Source organism: Hordeum vulgare, chromosome 6H, assembly GCF_904849725.1.
Source record: "Hordeum vulgare subsp. vulgare chromosome 6H, MorexV3_pseudomolecules_assembly, whole genome shotgun sequence".
NCBI classification, from domain to species: domain Eukaryota; kingdom Viridiplantae; phylum Streptophyta; class Magnoliopsida; order Poales; family Poaceae; genus Hordeum; species Hordeum vulgare.
This window is the reverse complement of record NC_058523.1, coordinates 274,673,026-274,699,563: the sequence shown is the minus strand read 5'-3', so window position 1 is coordinate 274,699,563 and position 26,538 is coordinate 274,673,026. Positions and strand designations below refer to the sequence as shown.

The 26,538-nt window shown below is 43.1% G+C and overlaps 1 protein-coding gene across 2 annotated transcripts; it reads left to right on the top strand.

The window, feature by feature from the left end:
* The first annotated feature begins 21,634 nt into the window (after nucleotides 1-21,634).
* On the top strand, nucleotides 21,635-26,217 carry LOC123402051 (high mobility group B protein 9-like). Of its 2 annotated transcripts, none has more exons than XM_045095911.1 (7): nucleotides 21,635-21,820; nucleotides 22,034-22,265; nucleotides 22,902-22,980; nucleotides 24,082-24,244; nucleotides 24,326-24,409; nucleotides 25,060-25,442; nucleotides 25,532-26,217. In XM_045095911.1, the coding sequence occupies exons 2-7, from the start codon at nucleotides 22,039-22,041 to the stop codon at nucleotides 25,949-25,951; spliced, it is 1,356 nt and encodes a 451-aa protein (XP_044951846.1). In that variant the 5' UTR covers nucleotides 21,635-21,820; nucleotides 22,034-22,038; the 3' UTR covers nucleotides 25,952-26,217. The 2 variants fall into 2 exon arrangements, with proteins under 2 accessions (XP_044951846.1, XP_044951847.1); XM_045095912.1 differs by having other exon boundaries at nucleotides 21,635-21,849.
* The last annotated feature ends 321 nt before the right edge of the window (nucleotides 26,218-26,538 follow it).

The following is a 26,538-nucleotide window of genomic DNA, read 5'->3' as shown; positions in this document are numbered from 1 at the left end:
CTTTCGAGAGAAACCTTTCCTCGAGAAAGGATCCGTTTCTAGAAACAAACACTTTGCTTTCAGATCTGAGATAGGAGATGTACCCAACTGTTTTGGATATCCTATGAAGATGCATTTATCCGCTTTGGGTTCGAGCTTATCAGACTGAAACTTTTTCACATAAGTGTCGAAGCCCCAAACTTTCAAGAAACGACAGTTTAGATTTCTCTAAACCTCAGTCTATACTGTGTCATCTCAACGGAAATATGTGGTGCCCTATTAAAAGTGAACGCGGTTGTCTCTAATGCTTAACCCATAAACGATAGTGGTAATTCAATAAGAGACATCATAGCATGCACCATACCAAATAGTGTGTGGCTATGACGTTCAGACACATCATCACACTATGATGTTCTAGGTGGCATGACCGGCGAAACAATTTCCACATTGTCTTAACCGCGTACCAAAACTCGTAACTCAGATATTCATTTCTATGATCATATCGTAGACAGTTTATCCTCTTGTTACGACGAACTTCACTCCGAAACAGAATTGAACTTTTTAATATTTCAGACTTGTGATTCATTAAGCAAATACTCTAGTATCTACTCAAATCGTCATTGAAGTAAGAACATAATGATATCCACTGCGTGCCTCAGCACCCATTGGACTGCATACATCAAAATGTATCACTTCCAACAAGTTACTATCTTATTTCATCTCAATGAAAACAAGGCCTTGCTCATGTGGTATGATTTGCATGCCACTAGTGATTCAAAATCAAGTGAGTATAAAGATCCATCAGCATGGAGCCTCTTCATACAATTTATACCAACATGACTCAAGCGGCAGTGCCACAAGTAAGTGGTACTATCATCATTACCTCGTATCTTTTGGCACCAATATCATGAACACGTGTAAAACTACGATCGAGATTCAATAAACTAGTGAAGGTGATTATTCAAGCAAATAGAGTAACCATTATTCTCTTTAAATGAATAATCGTATTGCAATGAACACGATCCAATCATGTTCATGCTTAACGCAAGCACAAAATAACAATTATTTCGGTTTAACACCAATCCCGATGGTAGAGGGAGCGTGCGACGTTTTGATCATATCAATCTTGGAAACACTTCCAACACGTATCATCACCTCGCCTTTAGCTAGTCTCTGTTTATGCCGTAGCTATCATTTCGTGTTACTAATCACTTAGCAACCGAACCGGTATCTAATACCCTCATGCTACTAGGAGTACTAGTAAAGTACACATCAACATCATGTATATCAAATATACTTCTTTCGACTTTTGCCAGCCTTCTTATCTACCAAGTATCTAGAGTTGCTCTGCCTCAGTGACTGTTCCCCTCATTACAGAAGCACTTAGTCTCATGTTTGGGTTTAATCTTGGGTCTCTTCATTAGTGCAGCAACTGTTTTCCCGTTTCACGAGGTATCCCTTCTAGCCCTTGCCTTTCTTGAAACTTAGTGGTTTTACTAACCATCAACTATTGATGCTCCTTCTTGATTTCTACTTTCGCAGTGTCAAACATCGCGAATCGCTCAAGGATCATTGTATCTATCCTTGATATGTTATAGTTCATCACGAAGCTCTCACAGCTTGGTGGCGTGACTTTGGAGAACCATCACCATCTTATCTGGAAGATTAACTCCCACTTGATTCAAGTGATTGTCGTACTCAGACAATCTGAGCACACGCTCAATGATTGAGCTTTTCTCCTTTACTTTGTGGACAAAGAATCTTGTTGGAGGTCTCGTACCTCTTAACAAGGGCACAAGCATGAAATCACAATTTCATCTCTTTAGAACATCACTTATGTTCCATGACGTTTCAAAACGTCTTCGGCGCCTTGCTTCTAAGCCATTAAGTATTTTGCACTGAACTATCGTGTAGTCATCAGAAACGTGTATGTCGGATGTTCACAGCATCCACAAACGACGCTCGAGGTGCAGCACACCGAGTGGTGCATTAAGGACATAAGCCTTCTGCGCAGCAACGAGGACAATCCTCTGCAAAGTTTGCTACTATCAACTTTCAACTAAATTTTCTCTAGGAACATATAAAAATAGTAGAGCTATAGCGCAAGCTACATCGTAATTCGCAAAGACCATTAGACTATGTTCATGACAATTAGTTCAATTAATCATATTACTTAAGAACTCCCACTCAAAAAGTACATCTCTCTAGTCAATTGAGTGGTACATGATCCAAATCCACTATCTCAAGTCCGATCATCACGTGAGTCGAGAATAGTTTCAGTGGTAAGCATCTCTATGCTAATCATATCAACTATACGATTCATGCTCGACCTTTAGGTCTCATGTGTTCCGAGGCCATGTCTGCACATGCTAGGCTCGTCAAGCTTAACCCGAGTGTTCCGCGTGTGCAACTGTTTTGCACCCGTTGTATGTGAACGTTGAGTCTATCACACCCGATCATCACGTGGTGTCTCGAAACGAAGAACTGTCGCAACGGTGCACAGTCGGGGAGAACACAATTTCGTCTTGAAATTTTAGTGAGAGATCACCTCATAATGCTACCGTCGTTCTAAGCAAGATAAGGTGCATAAAGGATTAACATCACATGCAATTCATAAGTGACATGATATGGCCATCATCACGTGCTTCTTGATCTCCATCACCAAAGCATCGGTACGATCTTCTTGTCACCGGCGTCACACCATGATCTCCATCAACGTGTCGCCATTGGGGTTGTCGTGCTACTCATGCTATTACTACTAAAGCTACATCCTAGCAAAATAGTAAACGCATCTGCAAGCACAAACGTAAGTTTAAAGACAACCCTATGGCTCCTGCCGGTTGCCGTACCATCGACGTGCAAGTCGATATTATCTATTACAACATGATCATCTCATACATCCAATATATCACATCACATCGTTCGCCATATCGCATCACAAGCATACCCTGCAAAAACAAGTTAGACGTCCTCTAATTGTTGTTGCATGTTTTACGTGGTGACCATGGGTATCTAGTAGGATCGCATCTTACTTACGCAAACACCACAACGGAGATATATGAATTGCTATTTAACCTCATCCAAGGACCTCCTCGGTCAAATCCGATTCAACTAAAGTTGGAGAAACCGACACTCGCCGGTCATCTTTGAGCAACGGAGTTACTCGTAGCGATGAAACCAGTCTCTCGTAAGCGTACGAGTAATGTCGGTCCGAGCCGCTTCGATCCAACAATACCGCGGAATCAAGAAAAGACTAACGAGGGCAGCAAAATGCACATCACCGCCCACAAAAACGTTTGTGTTCTACTCGAGAAGACATCTACGCATGAACCAAGCTCATGATGCCACTGTTGGGGAACGTCGCATGGGAAACAAAAAATTTCCTACGCGCACGAAGACCTATCATGGTGATGTCCATCTACGAGAGGGGATTTCCAATCTACGTACCCTTGTAGACCGCACAACAGAAGTGTTAAGAAACGCGGTTGATGTAGTGGAACGTCCTCACGTCCCTCGATCCGCCCCGCGAACCGTCCCGCGATCAGTCCCACGATCTAGTGCCGAACGGACGGCACCTCCGCGTTCAGCACACGTACAGCTCGACGATGATCTCGGCCTTCTTGATCCAGCAAGAGAGGCGGAGAGGTAGATGAGTTCTCTGGCAGCGTGACGGCGCTCCGGAGGTTGGTGGTGATCTAATCTCTACAGGGCTCCGCCCGAGCTCCGCAGAAACGCGATCTAGTGGTAAAACCGTGGAGGTATGTGGTCGGGCTGCCGTGGCAAAGTCGTCTCAAATCAGCCCTAAAACCTCCGTATATATAGGTGGGAGAGGGGGGGCCTTGCCTTGGGGCTCAAGGAGCCCCAAGGGGGTCGGCCGAGCCAAAGGGGGGAAGGTCTCCCCTTCCAAACCGAATCCAACTTGGTTTGGAAGGTGGAGTCCTTCTTCCCTTTCCCACCTCCTCCTTTTTTTTCTTTTCTCTTTGATTTTCTTCCTATGGCGCATAGGGCCTTCTTGGGCTGTCCCACCAGCCCACTAAGGGCTGGTGCACCACCCCCAAGGCCTATGGGCTTCCCCGGGGTGGGTTGCCCCCTCCCCCCGGTGAACACCCGGAACCCATTCGTCATTCCCGGTACATTCCCGGTAACTCCGAAAACCTTCCGGTAATCAAATGAGGTCATCCTATATATCAATCTTCATTTCCAGACCATTCCGGAAACCCTCGTGACGTCTATGATCTCATCCGGGACTCCGAACAACATTCGGTAACCAACCTTATAACTCAAATACGCATAAAACAACGTCGAACCTTAAGTGTGCAGACCCTGCGGGTTCGAGAACTATGTAGACATGACCCGAGTGACTCCTCGGTCAATATCCAATAGCGGGACCTGGATGCCCATATTGGATCCCACATATTCTACGAAGATCTTATCGTTTGAACCTCAGTGCCAAGGATTCATATAATCCCGTATGTCATTCCCTTTGTCCTTCGGTATGTTACTTGCCCGAGATTCGATCGTCAGTATCTGCATACCTATTTCAATCTCGTTTACCGGCAAGTCTATTTACTCGTTCCGTAATACAAGATCCCACAACTTACACTAAGTCACATTGCTTGCAAGTCTTGTGTGTGATGTTGTATTACCGAGTGGGCCCCGAGATACCTCTCCGTCACACGGAGTGACAAATCCCAATCTCGATCCATACTAACTCAACGAACACCTTCGGAGATACCTGTAGAGCATCTTTATAGTCACCCAGTTACGTTGCAACGTTTGATACACACAAATCATTCCTCCGGTGTCAGTGAGTTATATGATCTCATGGTCATAGGAACAAATACTTGACACGCAGAAAACAGTAGCAACAAAATGACACGATCAACATGCTACATCTATTAGTTTGGGTCTAGTCCATCACATGATTCTCCTAATGATGTGATCCCGTTATCAAGTAACAACACTTGCCTATGGCCAGGAAACCTTGGCCATATTTGATCAACGAGCTAGTCTACTAGAGGCTTACTAGGGACAGTGTTTTGTCTATGTATCCACACAAGTATTGTGTTTCCAATCAATACAATTATAGCATGGATAATAAACGATTATCATAAAGAAAGAAATATAATAATAACTAATTTATGATTGCCTCTAGGGCATATTTCCAACATCCCTACCGTATTCTCTTTGAGCTAAGGACACACAGTCCTCGCCCAACACTCGTGGTATGTCTTCAGGGCAGACTTCCAAACCCTCACAAACTTGGTCACCCGACGATCCACAATTGACTGCTGGAAAGCTCTAGACCATGACGCCTAACTGTCTGGAGGATGCACTGTCCTCAAAGGTAAAAGGCTTCAGTCCCACACAGGAACAACTTCTTCAGTGATGCTCAATCACTAGGTTTGGTTTGTGGTTTCGGTGTATGGTGTATTTCCTCACTGATGAATTACACTCAAAGGCTCTGAGGAATTGGGTTGCTCTTATGACAAGTGTCAGTTTCTAACGGAGCAGCCAACCAGCTAGTGGTTGTGGGGGGTGGCTATTTATAGCCTGGGAGCATCCCGACATGATTTGACACTAATGCCCTTAAATAATATGACCGTTGGAGTGGATAAGACCAGTGACTTGGCGTGGCTATCGAAACGGTCGAAACCCTCAACTGTGAGAGTCCTCATGTCACTCATATTCCTCACTTGGAGCTTTTGGTAGGATTAGGCTTGGGTTGAGCATCATGAGGAAATTCAATCCAAAGTGTAACTTCGACCCCCTTTAACAGTACTTTGTTCCTATTACTCAAATGCGAAGAAAATAAAATAGAAAGTGTAAATCTTCATGCTTCAAATTCTTCAGAGTGATTTTCTTGAGGAACCACCGGACTTCTCAATATTAGTATCTTCATGAGGAATATCAATTTCATCGCAGATTCCTCCCGATTCATTTCTTCAACTTCAGACCAATTTCTTCAACTAAAGAAATATATTTTTAGGGGTCGATATTCTTCAAATATCTCCAACTCCTCAATGACTTATAGATCCTGTGTACACTCACAAACACATTAGATACTTAACCTATAAGTCTTCAAACCACCAAAATCACTAAGGGGCACTAGATGCACTTACAATCTCCCCCTTTTTGGTGTTTGATGACAATTAGATTAAGTCTTCAACAGGGATCAAAAATATGAAGTGTAAATACTCATTTGAGGAATTTGAAATCAAGATTCAGAGAGACTCCCCCTGAAAATGTGCATATCTTGAGGATTTTGCTTTTTTACAGCAAATGCATATTGATGATTTATATCATGGAGATCTCCCCCTGAGTCTTGTAAATCATGCATACATGTAACATATCATATGAAGATGCATGATGACAAATGGTATCTGACGAATTCCAGGATGCGTGCATTAAAACTTGAGGAATAAGCATGCGAAGAAAAACGTTCAAAAGCGTTAGAGTACCATCGGGCTTAAGTTACAACTCATTACATAAAAACTTTAGAAGAGCCAAGAGTTTGTAACTTAAATATAGTTCATAAGCCCCAAAAATATCCCGCTTGAAGACTAAATCTCATGTTTCTCCCCCTTTGTCATCAAGTGACAAAAAGGGTCAAACTGAGGACTAATGCCCGTGAAGACTTCACCTCTTGGCGGTTGAGGAAGAGCCGTGATGCTTCTTGGGAGTAGTCTTCTTCCTTGGATCGGTAGAAGTGTTGAGCTATTCTTCATCAGTTTCAGCAGTGCGGAATGAAGAAAAGGAGTTGTCTTCAAGGTCTGGCACTGGAATAGGCCTGAACTTCTCCTTGGGAGGCCACGACCATTCAAAGTCTCTCTCAAAGTCCATTTCTTCAAGCTCAGTCTGAGTCTTCAAATGTGCAAGTGTAGCCCAGGTGCGATTGAAAACCTCATGCAGATAGTAGTGGTTGAGCTTCACAGAGTTATGTGTTTCAGTGAGGGTTTTCACAATGGCACCAAACTGGCGTTTGACTCATTTGTGGTTGCGATCCACCTTCTGGTAAAGACTGAGGAGGAGCTCTCTCGTATTCATCACGCGAGGAGGAACGGGGCTTGCCGGACGAGTCTCAGTATCATCCCATGAAGAATAAGCTTCTGGCTCTCTGAACTGGCCATCAAGGGGCCTACTGCCTTCTTCAATCACAGATTTTCCTTTTCCTTCAATGGACTCGAAAGTCTTCTTATTGACCCGGATAGGAGGCATATAACCCATATGGTTTTGGAAATCAGTGTGGAAGTTGATGCCTGTCCTTGTCCTGATGAATCTCATGATCCATGGAGCATATACCTTGTGATCAAAAGGACACATAGCATTGTCGGCCAAAGTCCTCAAGAAGAAATCATGGATGTTGATAGGAATACCATGAATGATGTTGAATAGGATATTCTTCATGAGGCCTACAACATCTTCTTCATCATCATGGCCTTTGATCGGCCCGAGCACATTGCAGAGGATTATGTAGACAGGCCTGGGTGTGTACTTGAGCTCGTGGACGAGGAAGGTTTTTCTCGGAGATTTTCCTTCAGCCAAAGGCTTCATGAGGACTTCCATCATTCCATTTGGCAGCTCACGCTCACCATAAATCTTCACAGCCTCATCTGAGGGAATTGGTACATGCAGTTCTCTGAGGAGTTCAGTAGCAGGAGCCTTGTAGTGAGTGTTTTGTGACATCCAATCAAACACCCAAGTGTTAATGTCTTCAGGGTTGCCAGATATGTGAAGAGTGGCATAGAATTGAAGAATTAACTCGTTGTTCCAGTCAGATATGTCGGAGCACATTGGGAGTAAACCTGCATCATGGAGTACACTGAGGACTAGCTCTAGGCACGGTATTGCTTCAAGTTCAACATGAGGAATATGCATGTGCTAGAATATCTTGTTTCGTCCACATAGCACAGAGGCATAGTAATTCATCTGAGTCCTAGTCCAAAACTTCAGATGCCTCATTTGAGGCTTGTCATAGGGGTTCTCTCTAATGAAGTACATGCGTTCTTCAAAGAAATTTTCCTTTTGAAACTTTGGACGCTTGGAGAATGGCTGACGCTGAACTGGCTGAAGATTTTGCTGAGGAATAGGAGGGGAGACAACAATGGCAGTCTCTGGGTTGAGCACGACGAATGCATTGTCTTGATCAGGTGCATTCTCCTCAACATTTTCCTCACGGTGAGGAATTTCAGCAGCTGGTACTTCAGGCTGAGGAGATGGTGCTTGCTGGGTGTCAGGCTGAGGGGCTTGCTCTGGTTGTGCTTCAGGCTGAGGAATAGCTTTTTCTTGCTCAGTTGGAGGAGTTGGATCAGCCTGTTCCTCATCTTGAGGATTCTTCTCAGAGTGATGAATTTCATCAGCTTGAGGATTTTCAGTTTGCATTTTCTCAGCTGGCTTGGTGGCAGAGGCAGGTTCATCAGCTGGTGCAGCTGATGCTTGAACATTGTCTGTTTGAGGAATGAAAGGTTGAGGACTGTCGTCTATCTGAATTTCCTCATCAGTGTGTTCCTCAGAGGCGGCATCTTTCATTTCCTCATGTGCCTTTTTCGCTGGATCATCAATGATGACCATTTCATAGGAAGGAGCGACATTCAGGGGCACAGGGTCCAGAGGAGCAGATTCTTCAAGTGCTTTGAGGCGCTTTGCCTTTGTTTCTTCTTCTGCTGAGGAGGCCTTTCTCTTTTTGGCTTCCTTTTCAGCAGCCCTGGTTTTCTTCACGTCTGATGCAGATGGAATCATCTTCTTCACCTTTGAAGCTTTTGGTGAAGGGGTTCTCTCTATAGATTCTTCGGCTGGTATTGAGGAACTAGCTGGAACAGAGTCATCAGCCTGCTTTGATGAAGCAGCTGGATCAGTGGCAGTCTCATCAGCTGGAGTTTCCATGATGATTTCTTCAATAGCCGGTTCATCAACACGGCGCTCTTGGTGTACTTCCTCAGCTTGAGGAGTTTCCTCATCATGAGGAGATTCATCTGTTGGCTCCTCAATCAAGGGTTGAGGAGTTGGTGCTGGGGGTGCGGCCTTCTTATTGTAGTCATCAACAGCACTAGTGGCCAGCTTGATGAAATTGCTCTTGAGGCTTTTACGATCTGACAGCTTGGCGTACTTGTCAGTCAATTTCTTCAGCTCTGCCTGTGTTGACACCAGTGCATCAGGAGTCAGTTTGAGGACATTATGCTTGAGGAATTTCTCCTTTTTAATCTTTGCAACTTTGGCCTGCCTGGCCTGCTGTTCTTTCCACTTGGCTTCATTGATGAAAGTGGTCACCATGTGACTGATGCCAGACGGAAGCTTCAAATCATCAACTGGAGTGTTTGGATCCTCATACCAGATGTTGATGTAATCAAGGAGGACCTTGGGGTCCATTGCCAGAGGAATGGCACTGCCTGATGCTTGAGCTACTCTTTCCTGCTTGTTTCTAGTGATGGCTTGCAGGGTTTCATCATCAAACTCATCACTTCCCTCTGATGCAGACGGGACGGTGATGATTTTGCTGGGGCTGGGCAGAGTTGCACGTTTAGCAGTTACCAAAGTCTTCGCAGGAGGTGTTGAAGACTTTGCCTCCGAGCTGGTTGCAGCTGGGAGTGAGGAGCTAGAGCTGGCGGTCATAGGCTTCATGACTTGCTTCTGTACTGGTTTCTCTTGAGGCTTTGGAGGTGGAGCTGAGGATTTTGGAGCTGAGGAGATTGGTACTGAGGGCTTCGGCCCTGATGGTTTTGGCGTTGAAGGTTTTGGTGCTGAACGTTTTGTGACTGAAGCCTGAGCAGACTTCTCTTGAGGCTTTGGAGCCCTTGGCTTTGATGGCACAGACTACATTTGAGGAATTTCTGAGCCAGAGGTTTCTGCGGCAGAGGAAGTAGCAGCCGCTGAGGCAGCAGCTCAGGATTCATTGAATTTCCTCACTGCAGCTTCTGCCTGCTTCTTGAGCTTAGCCAGATGCTTTTCCTTCTCATCTGGATAGTCATCAATAGTCATGAGGCTTGAGCGATGTGCTACTTGATGATCCTCAAGTGGGGCCCTTCTGCCAGGGGCTTCAGAGCGAATTTCTTCGCATATTTGGGAGTCACAAACATGTATTCCTTGCATTCCTTCGCCCATCGGCGTTCTATGTTCTGCAGCCGTATCTTTCTCTTGGCCATTGTCTCATTTTCATCAGGCGTGCAATAGTCCAAGTAAATATCCTCAGGAATATCCATAGCTGTGTTGCTCAAGTTTCTTTCCTCCCTTCCATTTTCTGTCTTCCTCCATTTTTCTTCAGTTGAGGATTTTGCTCATGAGATTGAACTCTTGAGGATTCTGATGAGACTTGAAGGGTTTCTTCCAGAAATGCTGCAAATGAGTTAATGTGATGAGAACTGAGAGATTCATCAGCTGACATGTGTGTACCTGTGAACAGAGTATAGTTGCGAGGAATTTGGAGAGGTCATATGCGTTCTCAGATTTTAAGAAAATGAAAAAGTTTGACAGTTTGAGGAATATAACCAGTGGTTGAGGAATTTGCCTAAGCATACTGTTCTTGGGTTCCAGAGTTGTACAGATCCAAAAATTCGCACAATTGAGGAATCTCGTGAAAATCTTAGATGCTTAGCATAGTTCATCAATGATGTGGTGATAGGCAGTGTCTGAGGAACTTATCGTTTCTTGAGGAAAAACAGATTTCACATAGAAGATGTAAATTTTTAGATCTAACTTGCTGTAAAAATGGGATTTATTTACCCTGGAAGGTGCGCACGAAGAACACAGAAAGGTGTGTGTGGAGAAGCTCTTCGGTCAAGTGTCCAATGCACCCTATCCCGGCGACAGAGGACGTCTACGGCGGCGGCGGACGAAGATGGTCCGACTCCGGCGTGGTTCCGGCAACGGAGAAGTCGAGGCAGTGAAGCTCTTCCTCACCGGCGACGAGACTACCAGCGATGGCGCTAGGGTTCGGTGGTGTATGCTGTGGCAGGAGAGCGATGGAGCGAAGAAGAGTATGCCGAGGGGGATAAGGACATATTTATAGCCAAAAGTTACTGTTGACGCGAGAATTTCTGACCAAACAACCCCTGCCTCTACGTCTCCGCGGGACACGTGTAGCTCCTGTACGATGCGGTGGAGATAGTGGAGATCGTGGTTATCCGATCGTGGGAAGTGGGGTTCAGTTACTGTGTCTTAAAGAAACAATTTTTGAATATTTGAGGATTTTCGTTACAAAATCATCAGCTGACAAGGACGCAGTGAGGATTTTGAACAAAGTTTCAAGTAGAACGCATATGAAGAATTGAATAGACTGGATGAGTATAGCATAGAGGGAAAGTGGGGTCCGATCACATTCACTTAGCAGAAATATCAACTTGAAGAAATAACAATAAGTGAATATTGTCGAGGACTTGAAATCACAGTCTATCTAGTCAAATGAAAGTCATCAAGTGTTTTTGAAGATTTTGTGATAAATCATCACAATGAAGAACAGCTGTTTTGAAGAAAAACACATTTTGAGGAAATAGAACATTTGAAGAAAATCAACTTGAGGAATTTCACTTTGGGCGGTGGCATGACCCACCATATAAGAATGTTGATTACAAACGCCGCGTACAATTGTCGTAGGGCCCTGAGAATCAATTTCTTCGTTAATTTCTTCACATTCAGAGTGATATTCTTCATTAGTTGAAGAAAATCGATTCATCATGTGTTGCACATATAAGTCATCAACTTTGCATAAGTGTTAGGATGTGTGCATGTTTTTACAAAACATTTGAAGATTCTAATATATTTAGCTCACACCGCAACTTGCAAAACCTTTTCTCATCCAAGGGCTTAGTGAAGATATCTGCCAGTTGATCATCAGTCTTCACATGGTCGATGAGGATATTGCCCTTGAGGACATGGTCCCGAAGAAAATGATGACGAATCTGGATGTGCTTGGTCTTCGAGTGCTGTACTCGGTTGTATGCAATCTTGATAGCACTCTCATTGTCACAGTAGAGAGGCACGTTCTTCATGTTGATGCCGTAGTCCTTGAGGGTTTGCTTCATCCAGAGCAATTGATCACAACAAGAACCAGCAGCAATGTACTCAGCTTCGGCAGTGGAGAGTGATACGCAGTTCTGCTTCTTTGAGGACCAGCAAACTAGTGATCTTCCGAGGAAATGGCATGTGCCAGAAGTTGACTTGCGATCCACACGGTCACCAACATAGTCAGAATCAGAATACCCTACCAGATGAAGATTGGAGCCCTTGGGATACCATAATCCTAGTGTTGGTGTGTGAGCTAAGTATCGAAGAATATGTTTCACAGCCTTATGGTGTGATTCCTTCGGTTTTGCTTGAAAACGTGCACACATGCAAACACTAAGCATTATATCTGGCCTAGATGCACATAGATACAATAAAGAGCCAATCATAGAATGATATACCTGCTGATCGAAGTCTTTACCATTTTCATCAATGCCGAGGTGGTCATTGGTAGACATTGGAGTCTTGGCACCTTTGCATTCATGCATGTCGAATTTCCTCAGAACATCCTTGAGGTATTTCTCCTGTGATATGAAGATTCCATTGCTTTGTTGACGAATGTGAAGACCTAAGAAGAATTTCAGCTCCCCCATCATGGACATCTGATATTCTTCACTCATCATGTAGGCAAATTCATCACTGTATCGTTTGTCAGTACAGCCAAATATGATATCATCGACATATATTTGACATACAAATAGCTCATTATCATAGGATTTTGTGAAAAGAGTTGGATCGAGTGAACCAGGTTTGAAGCCTTTCTTCATGAGGAATTCCTTCAATGTATCATACCATGCCCTCGGGGCTTGCTTGAGACCATAAAGAGCCTTTTTGAGTCTGAAGAATTTGTCTGGATTCTTTGGATCCTCAAAACCTGGGGGCCGAGCAACATATACTTCTTCCTCAAGCTTACCATTGAGGAATGCACTTTTCACATCCATTTTATAAAAAATGATGTTATGATGATTAGCATAAGCAAGTAGTATTCGAATAGCTTCAAGTCTAGCAACAGGTGCAAAAGTTTCATCGAAATCTATTCCTTCAACCTGGGTCTAGCCTTGGGCTACAAGTCGTGCCTTGTTCCTCACCACTTGACCGTCCTCATCTTGCTTGTTTCGGAAAATCCACTTGGTGCCGATGATGTTGTGCTTGCGAGGATCTGGTCGTTTGACGAGCTCCCATACGTCATTCAGCTTGAATTGAAGAAGTTCGTCTTGCATAGCTTGGATCCACTCTGGTTCCAGAAAAGCCTCAGCAACTTTTGAGGGTTATGTGATGGATACAAAGGAGAAATGCCCACAAAAGTTAACTAAGTGTGAAGCTTTTGAGCGAGTGAGAGGACCTGGCGCGTTGATGTCGTTGAGGATTTTGTCAAGTTCTACTTCGTTTGCAATCCTTGGATGAGCTGGTTGAGGATTTTGTCTAGGGTGAGGAACTAGTGCTGGTGCAATTTCCTCAGGAACATCTTCTTGATTTTTATCAGTGATGGGGATCGTTTCTTCACCAATTTCCTCAGTGGGGACAATGTCTTCAATAGGCTTGAGCTTTATTGCTTCCTCAGGAGACAGCTTATCTGGATCAGAAGGCAATTGCTCTCTTTGCGAGCCATTAGTTTCATCGAACCGCATATCTACAGCCTCAACAACTTTGTTGTGATAGTTGTTGAAGACTCTATAAGTGTGCGAGTCCTTTCCATAACCGAGCATAAAACCTTCATGTGCCTTAGGTGCAAATTTTGAGCTATGGTGAGGATCTCTAATCCAACATTTTGCACCGAAGACTTTGAAATAACTTACATTGGGTTACTTGTCAGTGAGGAGTTCATATGAGGTTTTCTTGAGGAATTTGTGAAGATATACCCTGTTGATGATATGGCATGCAGTGTTGATTGCTTCAGGCCAAAAGCGACGAGGAGTCTGATATTCTTCAAGCATAGTTCTTGCCATTTCAACCAGAGTCCTGTTCTTCCTTTCGACGACACCATTCTGCTTAGGAGTATAAGGAGCAGATAATTCATGAGTAATACCAAGTTCATCAAGATAATCATCAAGACCAGTGTTTTTGAACTCGGTTCCATTATCACTCCTGATATGTTTGATCTTGATGCCAAAGTTCGTCGAGGCCCTTGAAGAAAATCGTTTGAAGATTTCCTGCACTTCAGTTTTATACACTATGATATGCACCCAAGTATATCTGGAATAATCATCAACTATGACGAAGCCATATAAAGATGCTGCATTGGTTAGTGTGGCATAGTGAGTAGGTCCAAATAAATCCATATGAAGCAATTCGAATGGACGTGTAGTGGTCATGATCATTTTTGAGGGATGCCTGGATCTGGTCATTTTCCCAGATTCACAAGCACCGCAGAGATGATCCTTGAGGAATTTGACCGATTCGATGCCGATGACATGCTTCTTCTTCGCGAGCGTGTGCAAATTCCTCATGCCTGCATGACCTAGTCTTCGGTGCCACAGCCATCCTTCTGAGGTTTTTGCTAGTAAGCAAGTGGCTGGTTGAGGACCTGTACAGAAATCAACAATGTACAAATCCCCTCTTCTTACACCTTCGAAGACTTTGGATCTGTCAGATTCCATGATGACTACACATCTATATCTACCAAAGATAACAATCATATCAAGATCACAAAGCATCGAGACTGACATAAGGTTAAAACCAAGGGATTCAACTAGCATCACTTTGTCCATATGCCTATCCTTGAAAATAGCCACTTTGCCAAGTCCCAATACCTTGCTTTTACCTTTGTCAGCATATGTGATTTGCTTCAGAGGTGATGGAGTTAGTGGCATATTCATTAGTAAGCTTTTATCACCAGTCATGTGATGTGTGCAGCCACTATCAAGAACCCACTCAGTATTCTTGGGTTTGTCATCCTGCAGATGAATTAGTACAGCTTACCATCTCATATGCTTCAGATTTAAAGAATATGATACTAATTTCATCAGATCAGTAATTTCATCATAACAGAAATGTAAGGACGTGTGAAATATTTCTATTTCATCAATCATTAGCTTGCGTCCTATCAAGCATTTCCTCAGGTCTCTAGCAAATTCTTCAGATGATGATTTTCATCTGGAGACCTGACCTGCAGAAGTGATTAGTTCGATTTCTTCACCACCCACATCTGAAGGGGTGGCAAAGCATTCATCATCCTGCGAGCACCATATGAGAAAGGTGGCATTGAAGCCAATGCACTTCTCTTAACAGTAGGGGGATTAAAGTACTCATATGAATATGCAGAGAACTGGTTTGAGGATTTATGAACATAATGATTTGAGGAGTAACGCTCATATTCATATTCCTTGTAGTTTCCCTGCATGTTAGACGCATTAGCACGAGTACGAGCATAGTTTTGACCAGTTGAGGATTTTGATCCTCTTGAAGACTTTGGTCCTCCTGAGGAATTTGATCTGGGGTTCAGATTCTTCAGTGGTGGTGTCATGAGGACATTCACTTGAAGATTTTCAAGACAACTTTTGGGAACCCAGATTTTCCTCAGAGGAGGGCCATTCCTGCAGTTAGTTCCAACATATCGAGCAAATACTTCACCAGATTGATTTTTGAACAGTTTATAGTTGGAGTCAAATGACTCATCTGAGGAATAGGATAATTCACATGAAAATCCAGTTAGATTAGATGGATCAAAAGGAGGCCCAGTAGCAGCAACCCATGAGGTTTTGGGATACTGCTCAGGTTTCCAATAAGATCCATCAGCATTTAATTTCCTCTCAACGGCAATTCCTTCTTTCCTCGGGTTCCTGTTCAAGATCTGCTTTTTGAGCACATCACAAAGGGTTTGATGTCCTTTGAGGCTTTTGTACATGCCTGTCACGTACAATTCCTTCAACCCTGCATTTTCATCAGTAACATTTGTGTTTTCCTCAAGTGAGGAAATAGACACAGCAGGTGCAGTTGAAGAATTTGTAGCAATGGTAGCATTTGATGATTCTCGTGAGGAATTAGCAGTTTCGCGTTCAATGCATTTAAGACATGGAGAATAAATTCAACTTGACCAGCGCTGATCTATTGAGCTAGTAATGAATTATTTTCCATACGAAGATCATCATGAGACATCCTCAGCTTCTCAAGATCAAGCTTCCTTTGAAGAAATTCATAGGAAAGCTTCTCATGATCAGTGAGGAGTGTATCATAACGATCCTGAAGATTATCAAATCTAGACTGAAGACTTTTCACATCATCAGTGAGGATTTGGGTAAGGTTCATTTCATCATTCAACAGATCATCACTTTTATCTAGCAGTTTCTGAAGCTTTTCCAGAGCAGTTTGTTGTTTAGTGGCAATGATAGCAAGTTTACTGTAACTGGGTTTCTTATAATCATTAGGTTCACAGTCACTTGAATCAGAGGAGGAGGCATTATTTGGTACCTTCGAACCCTTTGCCATGAAGCAATAGGTTGGAGCGAAGTCATCAGCATAGTCATCAGTATGGATGGTGCAATCATTTTCTTCAAGATTGAAGATTGACTTGCTGACGAAAGTGGTTGCTAGTGCAAGACTAGCCTGTCCGGATTCTGAGTCTTCATCAGAACCCTCTTCTTCATCACATTCCTCTGATTCTGCCTCAGAGTCCATTTGCTTGCCAATAAGTGCCCGAGCCTTTCTGAAACTAGTCTTCTTGTGTGATGAGGGCTTTGAAGATGAGGATTTTGAAGATTTCTTCTTCTTCTTCGAATCATCAGAACTGTCATCCTTGTATTTCTTCTTCTTTGATTCCTTTCCCCAACGGGGACAATCGGCAATGTAATGACCTGATTTCTTGCACTTGTGACAGGTTCGTTTCTTGTAGTCCTCAGATGAAGATTCTGATTTCCTCATGTCTCTTCTTGAAGATTTACCGAACTGGCCACGTCGTGTAAATCTCTGGAATTTCCTCACGAGCATTGCAAGCTCCTGTCCAAATTCTTCAGGGTCACAAATGCTGTCATCTGTGTCTTCTTCTTCAGATGAGGAAATTGCTCTAGCCTTCAGTGCACGTGGTCTGGAATAGCTTGGTCCATATAGATCTCTCTTTTCTTCTAGCTGGAATTCATGATTATTTAGCCTTTCAAGTATATCAGCTGGATCAAGCATCTTGTAGTCTGGTCTTTCTTGAATCATCAGAACTAAAGTATCAAATGAAGAATCCAAAGATCTCAGCAGTTTCTTCACAACTTCGTGATCAGTGATGTCTCGAGCTCCCAGTGCTTGCAATTCATTTGATATGTCAGTGAGGCGATCAAAGGTGTCTTGGCAGCTTTCATTGTCATGTCTCTTGAAGCGATTGTGAAGAATATCAACACGAGAGTCACGCTGGGTTGATACTCCTTCATTTACCTTGCACAGTCTCTCCCAGATCAGTGTTGCAGAGCCCAAAGCACTTACTCTTCCAAACTGGCCTGGGCTCAGATGGCCACAGATGATGTTCTTCGCTTGAGAATCGAGTTGCTTGAATTTCTTCACATCAGCCGCAGTGACACTGGCAGAGATGATGGGGACGCCATTTTCCACAATATACCAGAGATCATTATCAATAGCTTGTAGATGCATTTGCATTTTGTTCTTCCAGAAGGGAAAGTTCTTTCCTTCGTAGGTAGGACATGTTGCAGTCACCTTAAACATGCCTGCAGTCGACATAACTAAAACTCCAGGTGGTTAAACCAAAATCACACACAACAAGGGAGTACCTTGCTCTGATACCAATTGAAAGTGCGTTATATCGACTAGAGGGGGGGTGAATAGGAGATTTTTAGAATTTCATCACTGAGGAAATTCCTTTTGAGGAAATTCCTCACTGATGACTAACTTACAGCGGAAACAGTAAAGGATCAGAAGTGCAACTTTCACAACAGCAGTATTTCAGAGTGAAGAATGTGGAAACAGATTGCACTGTGAGCAGGCACGCAGAATACAGATGAGGATTAACCGACGTGAAGAATTTGGGGTTGAGGAAATTTAGAGAAAGTGTTCAACAAATTCTTCAAACAGTCGCAGTGAAAGTCATCAACACATAATATGAGGAAAGTAAGGAGTTGAGGACTTAGAACCCGTTTCTCAGTGAAGACAGTCATTGATGACCTAGTTCCAACTGCTGTGACAGTCGTACATCTGGTTTGGAGCGGCTTGGTATTGAAACAAAAGGACACCCAGTCCCAGGACACACAGTCCCTACCGTATTCTCCTTGAGCTAAGGACACACAGTCCTCACCCAACACTCGTGGTAAGTCTTCAGGGCAGACTTCTAAACCCTCACAAACTTGGTCACCCAGCGATCCACAATTGACTGCTGGAAAGCTCTAGACCATGAACCTAACCGTCTGGAGGATGCACAGTCCTCAAAGGTAAAAGGCTTCAGTCCCACACAGGAACAACTTCTTCAGTGATGCTCAATCACTAGGTTTGGTTTGTGGTTTCGGTGTATGGTGTATTTCCTCACTGATGAATTACTCTCGAAGGCTCTGAGGAATTGGGTTGCTCTTATGACAAGTGTTAGTTTCTAATGGAGCAACCAACCAGCTAGTGGTTGTGGGGGTGGCTATTTATAGCCTGGGAGCATCCCGACATGATTTGACACTAATGCCCTTAAATAATATGACTGTTGGAGTGAATAAGACTAGTGACTTGGCGTGGCTATCGAAACGGTCGGAACCCTCAACTGTGAGAGTCCTCATGTCACTCATATTCCTCACTTGAGGATTTTGGTAGGATTAGGCTTGGGTTGAGCATCATGAGGAAATTCAATCGAAAGTGTAACTTCGACCCCCTTTAACAGTACGGTGTTCCTATTACTCAAATGCGAAGAAAATAAAACAGAAAGTGTAAATCTTCATGCTTCAAATTCTTCAGAGTGATTTTCTTGAGGAACCACCAGACTTCTCAATATCAGTATCTTCATGAGGAATATCAATTTCATCGCAGATTCCTCGCGATTCATTTCTTCAGCTTCAGACCAATTTCTTCAACTGAAGACATATATTTTTAGGGGTCGATATTCTTCAAATATCTCAAACTCCTCAATGACTTATAGATCCTGTGTACACTCACAAACACATTAGATACTTAACCTATAAGTCTTCAAACCACCAAAATCACTAAGGGGCACTAGATGCACTTACAAAAGCACATATGCTCCCTTGGTGGTTTTGATAATTCACGACAACATACATTGCCTCTTGGACTAACACTTTTACCTAGTATATTTCAGGTATAGTCCACACAGAGCTTTAGTTATAGGTTTGTGAGGAGATGCCCCTTGATGAAGGAAGGGATAGGATTCGATCAAGCTTCAAGCAAGAAGACTCTTCATTTTACACTTTGTGAGAAATCACTTTGAGTCCATAGGAAAGCCAATACTATTAAAATGGGATAAGGTATTACGATGAATTGGTTGCTCAAGTGCTTAGAGATAGCCACCAAAAATACTCATCCATTCTCTCACAAAATATATTTGTACCAAGCCACATATGCAAAATTGGTGCCACCAACATTTCCTACTCGGCCATACCAATTTTACACATAGACAAACCCTATGCCAATGCCACCATCTCGGTACAACCAACATTTCCATTGGTGCCACCGAGATTGGGTGACCAACATTCCGTTGAGATAACTTCAAGTTTCAGAATTTCCGAGTTTGAAGTCGGTCTCAACAAGTTTGGAAACCTGTCTAGGTCATCGTATCGGTACCACCGAGATTCCTATATCGGTCTCACCGAGAATTCAAAAGTTGCCACATTTAGTGCAACTCGGTACCACCGAGATTAATTTCGGTGTCACCAAGTTGGGCATTAATGTTGTAACGGTTGGATTTTGGGAGATGCCTATATATAGCCCTCAAACTACCTCTCATTCATAGAGGAAGCACTCAGAACACACATACACTTGCCATATCCATTTTTCCGGGAGAGAGCCACCTACTCATGTGTTCAGATCGAGAGATTCCAATCCTACCATTTGAAACTTGATCTCTAGCCTACCCAAGTTGCTTTCCACAAGATCAATCTCTCCTACCCATGCCAAATCTGAGAGAGAGAGTGAATGAGTGTTGAGGAGACTATCTTTTGAAGCACAAGAGCAAGAGTTCATCATTCTACTACATCTATTACCTTTTGGAGGGTGGTGCCTCCTAGATTGGTTAGGTATCGCTTGGGAGCCTCCTACTTCGTGTTGTGGAGTTGAACCAAGATGTTTGTAAGGGCAAGGAGATCGCCTACTTCGTGAAGATCTACCGTGAGTGAGGCTAGTCCTGTGTGGACGGAAGCCGTGGTGGAATGGACAAGGCCGCTTCTTCATGGACCCCTTGTGGGTAGAGCCCTCCGTGGGTTGAAGTCTCCACTAACATGGGCATACGATAGCGCCACCTATCGGAACCATGCCAAAAATCGTCGTGTCAACTTCTTCACGTTTGATCTTCCTAAACTCTACTCCTTACTACATGTGCAAACTCTATACTTTTCGCTGCTATATTTGTTGACTAGCATGTGTAGGATGCACTAGACTTGTTAGAGCCGCTGAAATCTACCAACCATTAAATTGGGAAAAGGCTAGGATTTTAATTTATGCAAGTATTCTATTCACGTCACCTCTAAACACCTCTTCTACCGATCTCACACCCTTAGTCCTATATAAGTAGACCAATCCCTTTTTTCCTTGGGTTTTGTTTAGTTAAAAGTTAGTCATTGCTGCAACTTCGTGTAATTCGTTCTGATCCAACGACCAAACCAAGAGAGCTTTTGGAACCCATTTTTATCAATACTTCATCTATATTCATAATATTCAGATTATTGTTATCATAATCCCGATTGTCCTTCGATTGCTTACATGAATAGACATTCGGTGTGAGCAGCATCGTGCTTCTCGCATTGTTAGTAACCTCCAGCGTTGGCTTGACCGTGTCTTCTCTCTTGGTCGGGTTGGAGGCTAAGTTTCTCATTCGGTGGTGAGGTGTTCGTAGGAAGAAAGACCTCGTCCAACGAGTGGAGAATTTGGTTTGGAGAGATTGGTTTAGCGATTGCTAAGGTGCAACATGGTCGCACGTTGTAGTCGGATCGTCAAGGTCGACTCTACCAAATCGATAGTTATCATCTCATCGAAGTATGGAGACACCCCTTTGCCTCTATCAAGTAGGGTGTTACATTGCTACGGTGGCGTGAACCTGGGAAAAATACCTTGGTCACGTGCGTGGAGTGATCAAAGTGTTCTAATCTTTGGCCGAACAATCTAGGAGCAACATCGTAACTCCGATCTCGATGATCATCCGTCGATAACGGATAGGACGACAAGCTGGGGTCAAAATGAGGGGGCGTGATGATGAACTTGGGGTTAAGGGTGGGGGAAAGTTGGAAGAGAGATGAAAGTAGGATAATAGATAACGTTAGACAACCGGATCGGACGACAATGAGGATCACCAATCGGAAGCCCATGACGGCTGACGGACGCTCAACACCAGCTAATTATGCCACTAAATCTTTTTTAGGGGTAATACACAACATTCAACTAGTGTAAATAAAGTGACAGTTCTAAATCTAGGCAACACATCATAAGGTACACATGAAACTGATCTGCATGTTCCTATATACCTACCTATATTTACTACTGGACTCCCCATGTCTATCTATATCTTCTTTTTGTTTGACGGTAACACATATGGCGGAGAACAACCAGCCCAACCTTGGGTTATAATGTCATCTCTCCGCCTCACCCTTTACCCCCGGCCCTTTCTCTTTACCGATCTATAGCGGTATTTTATCATCGCTAACCTTACAGTAATCCATCCGGCGAAAACCTAAAGCAAAAGTAGGAGCAAAATATTCGTCCTGTCCTAGTTAAGGTATGGGCGCGTGGTAGTGTTGTATCATGGTGAGCAGGGCAGAGGCGTCTGCTTTCCAACGGAAAATTAATAGGAGATGCAGCTAGCGCCCCCCCCCCCCCCCCCCCCCCCCCCCACCCCCATGCGTGCGCCGGGGCGGACGGGCGCGTGATGTCCGTTGTGGAGACGACCGGCGATGGTGATGATGATTATGGCTTGGTCGTTTGTGCGCAGGGGATATGAGGGCAGCGTCGGAGATGTTCGTTGTGGATGCTGCCGCTGCGGCGGATAAAGGTAAGGAGAAGGTGGAGGAACCGGTGCCAGCGGCGAGAGCGGCGGGGTGCGGAAATGGGAGGTTCATGGCGTACCCGGCGCGGATGGCGGAGCACAAAGGCGTGGTGACGGACGCCGCCATCTTCAGGGCTGAGCTCGAGAAGCTGCACGCGCACATGGGCACAAAGCTCAAGTAAGGGATCGGTGGCAACCTTCCTCCCCCTCGATACATCACCGTTTCACCCTTCATGCTCCTGCAATATAATTTCGAGCTGTTCTATATGATGTTTTAATTATCGTTGTTGTTGCATTTATTTTTGTTTTCCTTCAAGTTGGAGATAAAGATGGGAGGGGAGAAAGGGAGGTTTGGTCAGACGCGGCAATCTTGATAACGAATTCTGCAAATGCCTGCATTTTCTTTTGACCCGCCTTCGTTTAGTTTATTAATCTCCCTCTCTTTATATTTTGTGGCCCTAATTGGCCAACATGTCTCGAGCCATAATCCTGTTGGTACCGATTGCGTAGCTAGTTTGTCATATGCTTTGGTCTATCTGGTAGCTGGCTACGCCTCTGAATATGGGACTACTGTTTCATTCAAATTGGATATTGTCCTTCCGGATAATTATTTTACCAGTCTACCAAGTGGTCTTTGAAACACACCAGCTTGTGTTGTCATTTACATCACCTCATATCATTTTGTGGGTATTCTTTTTTTCCCCTTATTTCTGTCACGTGGGACACCAACCTGTTTGCCAGCTTTGCTTATAATTCTGTACCAGTATCATTGAGCATACTTTATTTGGTGTATCTCACTTTTTTTCACTGTAAGGGTGCCAATTATTGGTGGAAAAGACCTGGATCTTCATCAACTATTTAAGGAAGTTACGTCACGAGGTGGCATTGATAAGGCAAGAAATTAATAGAATTACTTACATTCAGTGGTTTAAAGTTTCTTTCAGAAGTAGTTTGTCTGGCCATATTGTTACATTGTGCTGCAATTGTACTACTCCGAAAAGGTAATATGACATTTAGGCTCGTGGATATCGCCCCTCCAACTATGTTCTGTTAGGTACTGTTGAATGCCACAAAGTAATTTGGAGTCGCAATCATGTAGTCTGTCTTGTGGATCCCGTAAAAAAATACGATGTAAAAAATCAATACTGTCAGGTCTCATTCAATAGCTGAACTCTGCAGCTAATCATTTAGCCATATGCCACTCGACAATTAACTAACCTACAAATTCTTGAAATAAAAATTTGGCCTACATGAATTGCTGTTACATTCGGGTTAAATCAAACTTTGTCTCCATGTAGCAATGACTCTAAAAAATTTGTTCGAACGGAAAATGGGCATGCAACTGCAGTTCATATGGATTCCATTGTTATTGCTTTGGTAGGTCTTCATCTTATTTTCACTCAATTTATCCTACGGGGTAACGAAATTCTCACGCATGATTTCCTAGTGCTACCTTTCTCTTGCCACAGTCCAGATATAGTTAGAGCACTTCCAATTTAGATGCTTTAAAGTTATGCAAGATGCCAATTGTTGGGGAAACATCAGTGCTCATCATACGAGTAGCCCACAAGCAATTCCATTTAGGCAAGAATAAATTTCACAAAAATCCTTCAAAAACATCAATGATATAAATGTGTTAAAACATGTGGACTGGCTAATGTACCATTTGATTATGTAACTTGTATAGCATAGAACTTGTTTTAGAAATAAAAAACAGAATTGTGAACACTTTAACTGGAACCTGGATTCAGCTAATTGTAAACCGACCTTGCTTGGTGCAGCTGCGTAGGACTTGGTTGGTATAAATTTCATATCTGAATCTTTACTACATTTTTGGCATGCAGAGATTGTTGTCAAAGAAAAGCAAGTTAAAGACATGACACATCAAAATTTGTGGTGTTTTTTTGAATTTGTTGTTAGTCATCATTTGATCTGTAAATATGCAAAGTCAAAAGGTCAGATTGATAACTGAATCGTGTTGCTGCCTCGCACAGGTCAAGGCAGAAAACAGATGGAGAGAAGTAACCGCGTCATTTCTTTTCCCTGCCACTGCAACAAATGCTTCTTTTATGTTGAAGAAATACTATATGTCGCTGTTATACCATTTTGAACAACTATACTTCTTTGGAGCACAGGGCTGGTATCAACAAGAAACTGGTGTGTGCAATCTACAGAGTTCCTTGTTCTAGATCTGACTGTCACTTTGTTGCCATTACTCAGACCATGTTTTTACCGCAGATAACAGATCACTGCCTTGCATAGAAGTGAGAGCTGAAACAGAAAACACCGTCAAAAGAAAAAGGGCCACCAGTGCCTCTTCAGGTCAGTTTCAGTCAATTCATCTTCTTTAGGCCTCTCCCTCTCCAGTGTAGCGTTATCTCTTAACCCTCCGTCTCAGATTTTTGTCCATGGCATAGAGTCTGGGGATGAAACCATCTCTTATGCTGAATACCATCTCTTCACAAAATCCAACACATCCATCATTAATTTTTTTACTCACTATCCGATTAGACCCATATAATCTTAACAAAAGTGGGTTCTAGTGTTAAATAGTTGCCCTATACGATTCAACCCATTGAGATGGTGAGTAAATTGACATGGCAAGCTTGTATACAGCTAATAAGAGACGATCACTGTGACTGGACGTAGCAGTCATCAGATATGGATGGGTATGCACGTTTCTCTTAGTTTTTAGAAGCCTTGTATTATCATGAGTTCATGATATTGTTACTTACATGATTCACTAATCTTTTTCTAGTTTAGTATGGTTTGTTTGGCATTAGTTAGATCTATATATCGCTCAGTAGAAGTTCAGTACAAACAGCCACACATATTGTGTTCAAATTATATGGAGCTTCCTTAACGACAAACATAGCTAACAAATTGTAACGACTTGGAGGTGATTTATTACTCTCGAGGAAAGGTATTAACGTTTATATGACTAATTCCTTTTTTTCCTTAAACTGTTTTAGACCCAGCTTTGGCTTCTGATAATGCTGATGTGGATGTAATAATTGATGGCAAGTTTGAATATGGTTACATTGTAACTGTTGTTATGGGATCAAAATCCACAAAAGCAATCCTTTATAATTACAGTGAGGAACCTGCTCTTACAACTCTGGCACCTACTATGCCCGTAAACAACACTGGTTCGAAGGGTGGACATAGGCGGAGGCAACGCAGGAAGAAACTAAGTACAACAGACCCCAGACATCCCAAACCGAACAGGAGCGGCTATAATTTCTTTTTCCAGGACCAGCACAGAAAGCTAAAGCCAGAGTATCCTAGCCAGGATAGGCTGATCAGTAAAATGATTGGTGAACGGTGGAACAATCTAAGCCCTGAAGACAAAGCTGTAAGAAAGAAAACATCTATTAAAATCTCAGCTCTACGAATCATCAGCTATTTTGTCATGCGATATGTGCCTTCTGTTATTTTTAATAGGTGTACCAAGAAAGAGGTGTACAGGACAAGGAGAGATACCAGTCTCAGTTGGCTGCTTATAGAGAAGAACTGAGAACAGGCCAGCCTATCAGCAATTCTATGCCTATTATCGGCAATGATGCACCTATCCAGCAGACATTTCCCCAGACAGAAGTAACTATTGATGAAGTGGACTCCAAGGTCAGTAAAGGAGATATGTTGCTGTCCAATCAAAGGTACAACAACAGCGACGAAGGTGTTGATTCAGGTGGGAAACTTGTTGAAGATGAAGAGTTCAACACTGATACATCTCCTGAGCCTAGCATGGATACCACTGATTCTCCTGGGCCGCTTGATCCTTCTGCTGATGGTGACCGATTTGAACTTCGCAGGAGGGAGAACCCCAACAAAAATGAGAAACAGAGCACTGCACCTAAATAATGATTGAAAATGACTTAATGGTGCATTCTTCTGGTACAAGATTAAAAGTAATAAGCTGAAGTGAGTGGTAGATTATGCCTCCTGCCTTGGTTGTAGGATCAGGTCGATGTATCATTTTTATTCCTTTTATATATCAGCATTGTTTTAGAAACTGCAACGCGCTGATTTATGTGGGTAATGCTCTATTAGCACATGAAATGCTGTGGATTTTCTTTAGTTTGGAACTTCCCAAGTTGAGATGTTGAATTGGTTGGATGGACGATAAATGGCTTTGTGTAATTTTGATTTCTTGCTGACATTAGTTTTGGGCTGTTAGTGCCACCGTAACGCCGTTGTAACATGGCTCGATGAACTTGAATTCAGAGGAAATGAACACGAGAGAGAACTGTTGGCTTAGGCAGAACCACCAAGCGGTGGCTACCGATTAGCATGGTTGCATCAATAATGTCTAGAATGAAGGGTGAACTTGGATTTATCTTGTATGTCTAGAATGAAGGGTGAACTTGGATTTATCTTGTATGTCTAGAATGAAGGGTGAACTTGGATTTATCATCATTACAAGACAAAAGCAAGTGAAAAATAAAATT